The following is a 14,896-nucleotide window of genomic DNA, read 5'->3' as shown; positions in this document are numbered from 1 at the left end:
CAATCATACTTCACAATAAAAAAACAATACCTAATAATTAGGTTTATCGTCCAAAAAAGGAGTGGGAAGAACTTATTTACTCCCACTAGGTATACATAAATGGACTACCTGTGTTTGTTGTCATCATAATCTTTACAACAATTAATTTACTGGTCTTATTTCAATATATTAATAATACTCTTCATCTCAGGTATAAACACCTTTTTTTGGCACAAAAATACATATAAATATGCATATATATCCATTAATACAGCCTAAAAGAACATATATCTCAATAGCTAACTTAAATAGGGTAATCAAAAAACTTCATTTCCCATGATGCCTTGCACGTCTCAGGCAAAACACTTCCTGGCTCTTCGGTCACGTGACAAAACCATGGCTTCCTTCTTGTGTTTGATGGAGGCGCGTCGTTGACACGAAAACGTAATTGTCTGTCGCTTGTGAGCTAGTTGGACATTTTCTGGGGGCACCATGCAGAAGATCAAGTCTCTTATGGCCCGGCAGGTACGTAAACTACACAACGACCGGCCTGGTGTTTGTATCAAACTGCTATATAGCCTGCTAGCTTGGACAGCTAGCAGGCTAATTGTGACAGGTGAATGTAACAATAAGTTGAATTTAGCTTGTGCATTCATAATAGGTCGTAGTAACACTGACAAACTGCGTGATAATATTACACTCCTCAGGTCAATGTGTTCTGCTTTTAATTGGGGTTTTTTAATAGGGCCTGAAGAGTCCCCAGGAGAGCATAACAGACCTCAGTCCTGTGGAGAACCTGAGTATCCCCAGCAAGGTAAAAGTCATGTAATACTCTTTTTATGCAAGGTAAATGTCTTGTAATACTCTTTTTATGCAAGGTAAATGTCTTGTAATACTCTTTTTATGCAAGGTAAATGTCTTGTAATACTCTTTTTATGCAAGGTAAATGTCTTGTAATACTCTTTTTATGCAAGGTAAATGTCTTGTAATACTCTTTTTATGCAAGGTAAATGTCATGTAATACTCTTCTTATGCAAGGTAAATGTCTTGTAATACTCTTTTTATGCAAGGTAAATGTCATGTAATACTCTTTTTATGCAAGGTAAATGTCTTGTAATACGCTTTTTATGCAAGGTAAATGTCTTGTAATACGCTTTTTATGCAAGGTAAATGTCTTGTAATACTCTTTTTTATGCAAGGTAAATGTCTTGTAATACTCTTTTTATTCAAGGTAAATGTCTTGTAATACTCTTTTTATGCAAGGTAAATGTCTTGTAATACTCTTTTTATGCAAGGTAAATGTCATGTAATAGTCTTTCTATGCAAGGTAAATGTCTTGTAATACTCTTTCTATGCAAGGTAAATGTCTTGTAATACTCTTTTTATGCAAGGTAAATGTCTTGTAATACTCTTTTTATGCAAGGTAAATCTCATGTAATACTCTTTTTATGACTGCATTTCACTTTGCAATAGATTAGGTTACACAAAGGGACAAGCGGTAGGAAATGGATGGATGGCCAAGCAAGGACATCCAACTCACCAAGTGTTACTAAACTGCCAAGAAAAAGAGAAGAAAAAAATGAATAGTTTCGGGTTGACCCCCTTCTGTTTTTCTTGGGAATTAACTTTCTTCATTTGTTACCAGATTCGCACCTTCTTTCTCTCGTATTACCACTCGCACCACAGCTAACGTTACCCATGCCGCTACCTCTCTGCTCCGCCAGGGCGTATACGTTTGTGACGTATGTAAGAAGGTGCGCTTGTTTATGTCTCTGAGAATGAGAGACTAGAAAGAGTGAGAAGAGCCTGTAGTGTAATGCCCGCAGCTGAAAGCAACTGCGTGAGAACGTATACTCCAATATCACGATATAGTCATTTTCTATATCGCACAGAGACAAACCCGCGATATATCGAATTATCGCCCAGCCCTATGATAATGTTCACCAGTCAACTCATTGGTGTTAATTTTCAATCTATCAAAATTAGAGATGTCCGATAATATCGGTCTGCCGATATTATCGGCCGATAAATGCGTTAAAATGTAATATCGGAAATTATCGGTATCGTTTTTTTTATTATCAGTATCGGTTGTTTTTTTTATTTTATTTTTTTTAAATTTTTTTTATTAAATCCACATAAAAAACACAAGATACACTTACAATTAGTGCACCAACCCAAAAAACCTCCCTCCCCCCATTTACACTCATTCACACAAAAGGGTTGTTTCTTTCTGTTATTAATATTCTGGTTCCTACATTATATATCAATATATATCAATACAGTCTGCAAGGGATACAGTCCGTAAGCACACATGATTGTGCATGCTGCTGGTCCACTAATAATACTAACCTTTAACACTTAATTTTACAAATTTTCATTAATTACTAGTTTCTATGTAACTGTTTTTATATTGTTTTACTTTCTTTTTTATTCAAGAAAATGTTTTTAATTTATTTATCTTATTTTATTTGATTCATTTTTAAAAAAAAGTACCTTATCTTCACCATACCTGGTTGTCCAAATTAGGCATAATAATGTGTTAATTCCACGACTGTATATATCGGTTGATATCAGTATCGGTTGATATCGGTATCGGTAATTAAAGAGTTGGACAATATCGGCATATCGGATATCGGCAAAAAGCCATTATCGGACATCCCTAATCAAAATATAAAATATCAAAATCAAATTACAGGATATTATTTATGTAGTTTGCTAATTTTCCTTGACTGGTGCACTAACATCATGTGGTCTTTTTTTTTTTTTTTTTTACATATGTAGCATCATCTACAAAGGTGCAAATAATTGCTATTGAGACATCTAGTGGACACATTTAGAACAGCTGTTTCTTTCATTCAAAAATTTCCGCTCATTTTTATACTTAGCAAACTCGGTTAATCAAACAAACTAATTTATAGTTTCAAAAGTTTGGACACACCTTCTCATTCAATGCTTTTTCTTTATTTTCATGACTATTTACATTGTAGATTGTCACATCAAAACTATGAATGAACACATTTCACTAAGGTGAAATAACTGCAAACATGTTTTATATTCTAGTTTCTTCAAAATAGCCACCCTTTGCTCTGATTACTGCTTTGCACACTCTTGGCATTCTCTCCATGAACTTCAAGCACCCTAATGAGCATTACATATATCAAATTCAAGTCCCTAGTGCAGTGTTTTTCAACCACTGTGCCGTGGCACACTAGTGTGCTGTGAGATACAGTCTGGTGTGCCATGGGAGATTATCTAACTTCACCTATTTGGGTTAAAAAAAAAAAAGTTTTGCAAACCAGTAATAATAGTCTGCAAATGATGTGTTGTTGTTGAGTGTCGGTGCTGTCTAGAGCTCGGCAGAGTAACCGTGTAATACTCTTCCATATCAGTAGGTGGCAGCCGGTAGCTAATTGCTTTGTAGATGTCGGAAACAGCGGGAGGCAGTGTGCAGGTAAAAATGTGTCTAATGCCTAAACCAAACAAAAAGTGAGTGCCACTAAGAAAAGGCATTGAAGCTTAGGGAAGGCTATGTAGAATGAAACTAAAACTGAACTGGCTACGAAGTAAACAAAAACAGAATGCTGGACGACAGCAAAGACTTACTGTGGAGCAAAGATGGCGTCCACAATGTATAGCCGTACATGACATGACAATCAACAATGTCCCCACATTTAGTAAATGCGGGAAATATTGCTCAAAGAAAGACATGAAACTGCTACAGGAAAAATCCAAAATAAGAGAAAAAGCCACCAAAATAGGAGCGCAAGACAAGAACTAAAACACTACACACAGGAAAACAGCAAAAAAAACCGCATGGTTTAAAGTCATATCCAACAATTGCGACAACGACTTTTTATTGTCAACTGAGTTTCGTTTTTTAATGATTTCCGCTGGTGGTGTGCCTCCGCATTTTTTCGACGCAAAAAATGTGCCTTGGCTCAAAAAAGGTTGAAAAACGCTGCCCTAGTGTACTGTTTACTTGTTGAAATACCCTTTTTCAAGCTAAAATCTACCCAAACGACCACTTTGCTGCTGCCAAAAATGGATTTCAAGTAATATTTTGATACTGACACATCTCATCTCTGCATATTTGACTAGAATACCCTTATGGGCATTACATATATCAAAATCAAGTACCTACTGTACTGTTTACTTGTTGAAATACCCTTCAAATCAATGTTTATCAGCAGCAAAGTGGTCGTTTGGGTAGATATTTGCCCTAAAAAGGGTTTTTCAACAAGTAAACAGTACAGTAGGTACTTGATTTTGATATATGTAATGATCATAAGGGTATTCTAGTCACGTCCGTTGTGTCCTTGGGCAAGACACTTCACCCTTGCTCCTGATGGCTGCTGGTTAGCGCCTTGCATGGCAGCTCCCGGCATCAGTGTGTGAATGTGTGTGTGAATGGGTGAATGTGGAAATGGTGTCAAAGCGCTTTGAGTACCTTGAAGGTAGAAAAGCGCCATACAAGTATAACCCAGTAGAACATACAGAGATAAGATTTGTCAGTAGGGATGTCCGATAAATGCGTTAAAATGTAATATCGGAAATGATCGGTATCGGTTTTTTTTATTATCGGTATTGTTTTTTTTTTTTTTTTTTTTTAATTAAATCAACATAAAACACACAAGATACACTTACAATTAATGCACCAACCCAAAAAACCTCCCTCCTCATTCACACAAAAGGGTTGTTTCTTTCTGTTATTAATATTCTGCTTCCTACATTATATATCAATATATATCAATACAGTCTGCAAGGGATACAGTCCGTAAGCACACATGATTGTGCGTGCTGCTGGTCCACTAATAGTACTAACCTTTAACAGTTAATGTTACTCATTTTCATTAATTACTAGTTTCTATGTAACTGTTTTTATATTGTTTTATTTTCTTTTTTATTCAAGAAAATGTTTTTAATTTATTTATCTTATTTTATTTTATAATTAAAAAAAAAAAGTACCTTATCTTCACCATACCTGGTTGTCCAAATTAGACATAATAATGTGTTAATTCCACGACTGTATATATCGGTTGATATCGGTATCGGTAATTAAAGAGTTGGACAATATCGGAATATCGGATATCGGCAAAAAGCCATTATCGGACATCCCTATTTGTCAGTATCAAAATATTACTTAAAATCAATTTATGGCAGCAGCAAAGTGGTTGTTTGGGTAGATTTTAGCTTTGTAAAGGGTTTTTCAACAAGTAAACCATACAGTAGGTACTTGATTTTGATATATGTAATGCCCATAAGGGTATTCTAGTACATTATGCAGAGATAAGATGTGTCAGTGGTCCTCGTTAGCCCGAGAACTTTGATTTTGGGGCGGCAGCGGTAAAGTTTAGAATCATGAAGGAAAGAAGAAAGTGAATTCATGTTTTTTAATTGAATAAATTCACATAGTTAAAGTTAAAGTACCAATGATTGTCACACACACACAAGGTGTGGTGAAATTTGTCCTCTGACCCATCCCCTTGATCACCCCCTGGGAGGTGAGGGGAGCAGTGGGCAGCAGCGGTGCCGCGCCCGGGAATCATTTTTGGTGATTTAACCCCCAATTCCAACCCTTGATGCTGAGTGCCAAGCAGGGAGGTAATGGCTCCCATTTTTATAGTCTTTGGTATGACTCGGCCGGGGTTTGAACTCACAACCGATCTCATGCGCATACAAATACAATTTTCTTTTGTATTATTATTTGAATGAGCTACGTAACGTTTATGACAGCCTTTTTCCAAAACAATATAGAATGTGAGACATGACAGGACAATGCATACATTTATCATTTGTTTTCAAAACACTTACAAAAAAAGTGGGACCCCGAAAATGTACTGTGGGACCCCATTTTTATGACTTGACGGGGTCCCTGGGACCCCATTTTGAAAATTCCTAGCACCAACACTGCATTATTACATTACGTCAACTGTTTTTGTTTGTAGTACATTATTTAGTATTTTTTTTTATACAACAATTCCAATCTAAAAGTTGCTTTTTCTTTTTAAAAGGCGTGTTTGATTGATTGATTGATTGAGACTTTTATTAGTAGATTGCACAGTACAGTACATATTCCGTACAATTGACCACTAAATGGTAACACCCCAATAAGTTTTTCAACTTGTTTAAGTCGGGGTCAACGTTAATCAATTCACGTGTGCCATGCTAATTGATGTTAATTCATTTTATTTGGAGTTGTAGATTTGAGATGCAAGTGTTTTGAGTTAAGAGCGCCGTCACAGAAAGAATTAAGCTTGTAAATTGCCCGCCACTTTTTTTAGTGTTTCCTAACACAGCTTGCTTGAATACAAGGTGTACGCCATCGCCTTGCTACCAATGCTTCATTGCATTTCAATTCAAAGTTGCTAAAACGAGACTGAAGCCTCACATTTGTTTCACTTAAGGACTCCTTCAAAGTGTGAAATAAGTTCTGCTGTAGTCAAATGTCTTTTTTTTTTTGGCACCGTAACACAATCAGTCACAGAAGGCAACTCTGAAACATGTACTTGTGACCTTTTGACTTCTGCTATTCAGTTAGCTACTGTCAGCTTTATACTGCTAAGTCTATATTCATTTGTTGACCGTGAGGTATTTCAGGTATTTCTATAATATGTAGTGTTGCCCGTACGTTCAGTGGCGGCCCGCCACAAATAACATTTGCACTATAATAATAACAATAATAGATTGTATTTGTAAAAAGCACTTTACATTGAGTAAACAACCTCAAAGTGCTACAGTGTATTAAAAAAAAAAAAAAAGATAAAAAAATAAATAAAATAAAAATAAAAATATATATATATGTATATATATATGTATATATATATATATATATATATATATATATGTATATATATATATATATATATATATATATATATATATATATATATATATATATATATATATATTAGAGATGTCCGATAAATGCGTTAAAATGTAATATCGGGAATTATCGTATCGGTTTTTTTATTATCAGTATCGTTTTTTTTTGTTTTGTTTTTTTTTTATTATTTTTTTTTTATTAAATCCACATAAAAAACACAAGATACACTTACAATTAGTGCACCAACCCAAAAAACCTCCCTCCCCCATTCACACTCATTCACACAAACGGGTTGTTTCTTTCTGTTATTAATATTCTGGTTCCTACATTATATATCAATATATATCAATACAGTCTGCAAGGGATACAGTCCGTAAGCACACATGATTGTGCGTGCTGCTGCTCCACTAATAATACTAACCTTTAACAGTTAATTTTACAAATTTTCATTAATTACTAGTTTCTATGTAACTGTTTTTATATTGTTTTACTTTCTTTTTTATTCAAGAAAATGTTTTTAATTTATTTATCTTATTTTATTTGATTCATTTTTTTTAAAAAGTACCTTATCTTCACCATACCTGGTTGTCCAAATTAGGCATAATAATGTGTTAATTCCACGACTGTATATATCGGTTGATATCGGTATCGGTTGATATCGGTATCGGTAATTAAAGAGTTGGACAATATCGGAATATCGGATATGGGCAAAAAGCCATTATCGGACATCCCTTATATATATATATATATATATATATATATATATATATATATATATATATATATATATATATATAAAAATAAAAACTACAACAGCCAAATAGCTAAAATTAGTATGCATAAATCTAAAAATAAAGGCTCTTTTAAAAAGAAGGGTTTTTAAGCCTTTTTTAAAAGCATCCACAGTCTGTGGTGCCCTCAGGTGGTCAGGGAGAGTGTTCCTCAGACTGGGAGCGGCGGAGCAGAAAGCCCGGTCTCCCCACTACTTTACCTGTTCGCCTTGCTGATCAACCCAGACACGCCAGGTCTGACAGAATAAGAAGATGTAGCAGGAGGATGCAGTGTTGCCAACTTAACGACTTTGCTGCTATATTTAGTGAGTAATCAAGCCCTTCTAGATGTTCTTTAACAAAAAAGAGACTAGTGACAAATTTAGTGAAGAGACTGACGTAAAAAGCACGTATTCCGCTTCTCAAACTGTATTGTTTGTGACGAAAAAAGAGAATGACAAAAAGAAGTGACAGAAGAAAGTTAATTTGTAGTTCTAAACGTATTTGTTTCCTTTTTAATGTTTTTTAAAAATATATATTAGAGATGTCCGATAATGGCTTTTTTGCCGATATTCCGATATTGTCCAACTCTTAATTACCGATTCCGATATCAACCGATACCGATATATACCGTCGTGGAATTAACACATTACAATGCCTAATTTTGTTGTGATGCCCCGCTGGATGCATTAAACAATGTAACAAGGTTTTCCAAAATAAATCAACTCAAGTTATGGGGAAAAAAATGCCAACATGGCACTGCCATATTTATTATTGAAGTCACAAAGTGCATTATTTTTTTGAACATGCCTCAAAACAGCAGCTTGGAATTTGGGACATGCTCTCCCTGAGAGAGCATGAGGAGGTTAAGGTGGGCGGGGTTGAGGTGGGGGGGGGGGGTTTGCAGGGAGAAGCGGGGGGATGCATATTGTAGCGTCCCGGAAGAGTTATTGCTGCAAGGGGTTCTGGGTATTTGTTCTGTTGTGTTTATGTTGTGTTACGGTGCGGATGTTCTCCCGAAATGTGTTTGTCATTCTTGTTTGGTGTGGGTTCACAGTGTGGCGCATATTTGTAACAGTGTTAAAGTTGTTTATACGTCCACCCTCAGTGTGACCTGTATGGCTGTTGACCAAGTATGCTTGCATTCTCTTGTGTGTGTGAAAAGCCGTAGATATTATGTGATTGGGCCGGCACGCATAGGCAGTGCCTTTAAGGTTTATTGGCGCTCTGTACTTCTCCCTACGTCCGTGTACACAGCGGCGTTTCAAAAAGTCCTAAATTTTACTTTTTGAAACCGATACCGATAATTTCCGATATTACATTTTAAAGCATTTATCGACCGATATTATCGGACATCTGTAACATATTTTATTTGCAATTATGTCAATCGCCGCAAATCCACCACTGCCACACATAGATTGCAGTCCCGTGGGAAACCCGTGTATGCGTTTTTGTGGCCTTTACCAATTATAACAGATGGCTATTTGCCTCATGGCTGCAGCTGTCGATTATTTTTGTAATCGAGTTCACTATGAATTAGTTTGTTTGATTAACCGAGTAGTAGGATATAACACTTTATAGCCTAAACATGCATATTTTAGGGAAAATAGCTGAAATAAACAACAGTTTTTATGCTTGCCATAATCCTCATTCTTTTTATCAATACATGCACATCAGCAACTTTAAAATTGCACTTTTTACATGTGTGCATTTATAAATAATCATTAAAAACCTCTCAGCTGTTCACTGCCACACAGATTACATCACACACACACCACCGCTCTCATGTATGCTCTTTTGCAACGATCGTAGAGAAACTACAGTACAGGCCAAAAGTTTGGACACACCTTCTCATTCAGTGCGTTTTCTTTATTTTCATGACTATTTACATTGTAGATTGTCACTGAAGGCATCAAAACTATGAATGTGGAGTTATGTACTTAACAAAAAAAGGTGAAATAACTGAAAACATGTTTTATATTCTAGTTTCTTCAAAATAGCCACCCTTTGCTCTGGTTACTGCGTTGCACACTCTTGGCATTCTCTCCATGAGCTTCAAGAGGTAGTCACCTGCAATTTCAATGTCAATGGTGTGCATTTATTAGAATAAAACAATGAAGGTAAAACAGAAAAATTGTTAATTTCAACTATTTCCCCTAAAATCGGAGCAAAGGGTGGCTATTTTGAAGAAACTAGAATATAAAACATGTTTTTAGTTATTTCACCTTTTTTTTGTTAAGTACATAACTCCACATGTGTCATTCATAATTTTGATGTGACAATCTACAAATGTAAATAGTCATGAAAATAAAGAAAACACATTGAAATGAGAAGGTGTGTCCAAACTTTTGGCCTGTACTGTATGTCCGCATATTTAAGCGCTCCAGATTTGATCACTTTTTATTAGTTAGTCTCATCAAGCAATTAATCAAAGCAACAGAATATGAAGAGAAGCTTTTTTTCTAATCAAATAAATCGATTTGATTGATTATTTGTTGCAGCCCTAGTGTTAAATTCTGCTTTGTAAGGAATTAAATCATTTTATAAAGTGTTTTTATTATTATCATCATCAAATTGCTTATTACTATGTATTGTTGGTGCCAAACCTAATATGTGGAAACTGAATAGAATTCCAATCTTGATTGTTGTGTAGTTGTAATTGGAGGTTAAGTGTCAACAGATGTCTTTTCTCTTTGCTACTGGGTGTGTGTACAGTATGTGGCCTAACAGGACAGACAGTAATCAAACACCTATGAGCAATATTGGCTCTTATCACATTCAGGCTGAAAGCATTAATCCATTGGAAAAAAACTTTGATTCATATTCTGGTTCTTTGATAAATCATTTAATGAGTGTAACTACAAAAACATTTTAAAAAATCCGGAAAGCATGGCGTGCCCAGAGCTTTAAATACACATACAGTTTCTGCACATGAGAGCAGTGGAGTGATCTGTGATTTTTATAAACATGTTTAAATAATGCACATATTAAAAGTGCAATTTCATTGTTAATGTTGTGCATTTATTAGAATATAAGATAAAGCAAGAAAAAAAGTCAATTTCAACTATTTCCCCCAAAATACGCATTAGGGCTATAAAGTGTGTTTTATCAGATTACTCGATTCATTGAACAAACTCAACAGTAGGGGTGTGAATCTTTTGGCACCGAACGATTCAATCCGATTCCCATGGGGACTATTCCATTCGGACACGATTCTCGAGTCCAACCAAGTCTCACAATGTATTATTTGTAGAGGTGTCCGATATTGTCCAACTCTTAATTACCGATTCCGATATCAACTGATACCGATATATACAGTCGTTGAATTAACACATTATTATGCCTAATTTTGTTGTGATGCCCCGCTGGATGCATTAAACAATGTAACAAGGTTTTCCAAAATAAATCAACTCAAGTTATGGAAAAAAATGCCAACATGGCACTGCCATATTTATTATTGAAGTCACAAAGTGCATTATTTTTTTTTACATGCCGCAAAACAGCAGCTTGGAATTTGGGACAGGCTCTCCCTGAGAGAGCATGAGGAGGTTGAGGTGGGGGGGCTAGGGAGTAGCAGGGGGTGTATATTGTAGCGTCCCGGAAGAGTTAGTGCTTTAAGGGGTTCTGGGTATTTGTTCTGTTGTGTTACAGTGCGGATGTTCTCCCGAAATGTGTTTGTCATTCTTGTTTGGTGTGGGTTCACAATGTGGTGCATATTTGTAACAGTGTTAAAGTTGTTTATACGGCTACCCTCAGTGTGACCTGTATGGCTGTTGACCAAGTATGCCTTGCATTCACTAGTGTGTGTGAAAAGCCGTAGATATTATGTGACTGGGCCGGCACACAAAGGCAGTGCCTTTAAGGTTTATTGGCGCTCTGTACTTCTCCCTACGTCCGTGTACACAGCGGCCTTTTAAAAAGTCATACATTTTACTTTTTGAAACCGATACCGATAATTTCCGATATCACATTTTAAAGCATTTATCGGCCGGTAATATCGGCAGTGCGGTATTATCGGACATCTCAAATTATTTGGTATAGTGATCATAATGAACATTTTTCAAAACAGGTTCAAGTTTAGAAAAGCTCCTTCTCGTTGCCAAAAATACTATTTTTAAACATTGATTCTTATTAAAAAGAGAAAAAAAAAAAATTGAATTTTTTTATTTATTCATTTATTTATTTTTTAAATTTATAATTTAAAATCGGGACAAATAAAAATCACAATTTGGATGTGAATTGATTTTTCTGTGCACCCCTAATGAATAGATTACTCAATTACTAAAATAAGCAAAAATGCTATTTTTTTTAGGCCGTAACGAATAAATCGTAGGGCTGTCAAATGATTTTTTTCAATCAGATCAATCACATTTTGGAATCTGGATTAATCAGAGGTGATTACTCAAATTTGCTGAAGAAAACACCCCATTATTTGGACACAAATGCAGTTTTATTGTCGGGATGTCATCCAGGAACGGTTATAAACATTTCACTTGAGTGCATGTCATTTATTTGCTCAGAACTTGGTAACAGTTTTATCTACAGTAAAGTTCTTCCTGGATGTATTTTGGAGTGAAATTTGCCAGCGAGTACACCAGTCAGCCTCCTCACTCATTTTTGTGCTGACATATGTATTGATCTGACCACTGACCATGTAGCGCTTAAAGTACATGATTAATGCGACCATTTTTTGTGAGATTATTCTACAATGAGGAATGGATGCTCCTTTTATGAGATTGGGACTCCTGCCTTTTTGTGGTGAACCAAAACACATACTGACAGAATGTAGTATGAATGTAAGAATAGTTTGAATGTTGGAATGGTTTGAATGTTGAAGAGTTTGAATTTCCAGGAAAACGGGAACTTGGTTTGGAACTTGGGAACGTGTTAATGTTGGAATGGTTTGAATAGGTTGGAAAATGTGAAAATTGTGCAACTAGGAAATATGTCCCATTCAGTTAAATTGGAATTTACTGGAATTTTGGGAAAAGCGAGATCGAAATGTATTTTATTTTTTCAAATGATTAGGAGCAATAAGCTGAATTGGTTGGTGTTGGAATCGTTTCAATTGGCGGTGAATTGTTGAAGTAGTAACAGTTTTTTAACTGAGAAACGGTATTACGGAATTTGGGGAAAACCGGGATTTTTTTTCAAGTTCTTAAACCAACTAGGTTTTTTGTGCTGACTAAGAGGAATGTTTTAACAGTGGAATGGTTGAAATGGGTTGAAAAATGTGAAAGGAGTCATCGCACTCAAAAAGGTTGGAAAGGTTAGAAAAAAACAGGAATTCCTGGAAATTTGTTGAACGTGGAAAAATGGTTGTTTGCATTTCCAGGATGAATTGAATGTGTTGAAGGTGGAATGGTTTGAACCTGTTGAACAATGTGGGAATTGTGGAAGTTAGAAAAATGGACAAATCATTTTGAATCGGGAAAATGTCCATGAAAACTGGGAATTCTAGGAAATCTGCGACTTTTTTCTGGGACATTCCTCTTAATCCAGACAAAAACAAAGTTCTTTTTTAAATTGGAAAAAGTTCCAGGAATTCCGTAATACCATTTCTCAATTAAAAATGTTACTACTTCAACATTTCTCGGCCGATTTGAAAAATTCAACACCAACCATTATAACTCATTCAGAACATTCAAGTTTTTTAGCAATTTCCCAAAAAATTCCCGATTTTCTCGATTTTCCCAAATGTCCATGAAATTCCCATTGAGATGAATGGGACATTTTTCAAAGTTCCACAACTGCCACATTTTTATGCGATTCAAACCGTTCCAACTTCAAAATATTCAGCCTGTTCAGGAATTGTGTGCTCCCTTTCAACCTTTATAAAAAAAAGTCCCAGATTTCCTAGAATTCCCAGTTTTCATGGACATTTTCCCCCTTCAAAATGATTTGTCCATTTTTTAAACTTCCACAATTCCCACATTGTTCAACAGATTCAAACCATTCCACCTTCAACACATTCAATTTATCCTGGACATTCAAACTATTATTTTTCCAAGTTCCAAAAAATTCCAGGAATTCCAAGAATTCTAAACCCTGTTTTCACCCTTTTTTCTGTCGACCACTCCTTCCACATTTTTCAACCCACTTCAACCGTTTCACCGTCAAAACATTCCTCTTAATCCGGACAAAAAATCGCATAAAAATGTGGCAGTTGTGGAACTTTGAAAAATGTCCCATTCATTTCAATGGGAATTTCATGGACATTTGGGAAATTTGAGAAAAGCGGGGATATTTTTTTAAATTGCTTAAAAACTTGAATGTTCTGAATGAGTTATAATGGTTGGTGTTGGAATATTTCAAATCGGCGGAGAAATGTTGAAGTAGTAACATTTTTAATTGAGAAATTGTATTACGGAATTCCTGAAACTTTTTTCAATTTAAAAAACAACTTTGTTTTTTGTCCGGATTAAGAGGTTACGGAATTCCTGGAACTTTTTCCAATTTAAAAAACAACTTTGTTTTTTGTCCGGATTAAGAGGAATGTTTTGACGGTGAAACGGTTGAAGTGGGTTGAAAAATGTGGAAGGAGTGGTCGACAGAAAAAAGGGTGAAAACAGGGTTTAGAATTATTGGAATTCCTGGAATTTTTTGGAACTTGGAAAAATAATAGTTTGAATGTCCAGGATGAATTGAATGTGTTGAAGGTGGAATGGTTTGAATCTGTTGAACAATGTGGGAATTGTGGAAGTTTAAAAAATGGACAAATCATTTTGAAGGGGGAAAATGTCCATAAAAACTGGGAATTCTAGGAAATCTGTTTTTTGTTTTGTTTTTGTAAAGGTTGAAAGGGAGCACACAATTCCTGAACAGGCTGAATATTTTGAAGTTGGAACGGTTTGAATCGCGTAAAAATGTGGAATTTTGGAATTTTTCAAATCGGTCGAGAAATGTTGAAGTAGTAACATTTTAATTGAGAAATTATATAACGGAATTCCTTGAATTTCAGGAAAACCGGGAATTTTTCCAATTTAAAAAAACAACTTTGTTTTTTGTCCTGATTAAGAGGAATGTTTTGACGGTGAAATGGTTGAAGTGGGTTGAGAAATGTGGAAGGGTGAAAAAAGGGTGAAAACAGGGTTTAGAATTATTGGAATTCCTGGAATTTTTTGGAACTTGGAAAAATAATTTTTCAAATCGGTCGAGAAATGTTGAAGTGGTAACATTTTTAATTGAGAAATGTTATTACGGAATTCCTGGAATTTCAGGAAAACCGGGAATTTTCCCCAAATTTAAAAAACATCTTTGTTTTTTTACCTGATTAAGAGGAATGTTTTGACTGTGAAACGCTTAAAGTGTGTTGAAAAATGTG

General features: G+C 35.2%; 1 protein-coding gene across 1 annotated transcript in view; it reads left to right on the top strand.

Annotated features, from left to right (window-relative positions):
* The first annotated feature begins 341 nt into the window (after nt 1-341).
* The window catches only part of vps50 (VPS50 EARP/GARPII complex subunit), a 481,936-nt gene continuing 467,381 nt past the window's right edge, over nt 342-14,896 (top strand). The window contains exons 1-2 of the mRNA XM_062029406.1: nt 342-504; nt 725-793. Coding sequence (XP_061885390.1) covers nt 472-504; nt 725-793 — 102 coding nt within the window. The 5' untranslated portion in view covers nt 342-471. The remainder of the gene's footprint in view (nt 505-724; nt 794-14,896) is intronic.

This window comes from Entelurus aequoreus, linkage group LG20 (assembly GCF_033978785.1).
Source record: "Entelurus aequoreus isolate RoL-2023_Sb linkage group LG20, RoL_Eaeq_v1.1, whole genome shotgun sequence".
Classification (NCBI taxonomy): Eukaryota; Metazoa; Chordata; class Actinopteri; order Syngnathiformes; family Syngnathidae; genus Entelurus; species Entelurus aequoreus.
The sequence above is the reverse complement of the archived record's forward strand: the minus strand, read 5'-3'. Positions and strand labels throughout refer to the sequence as shown.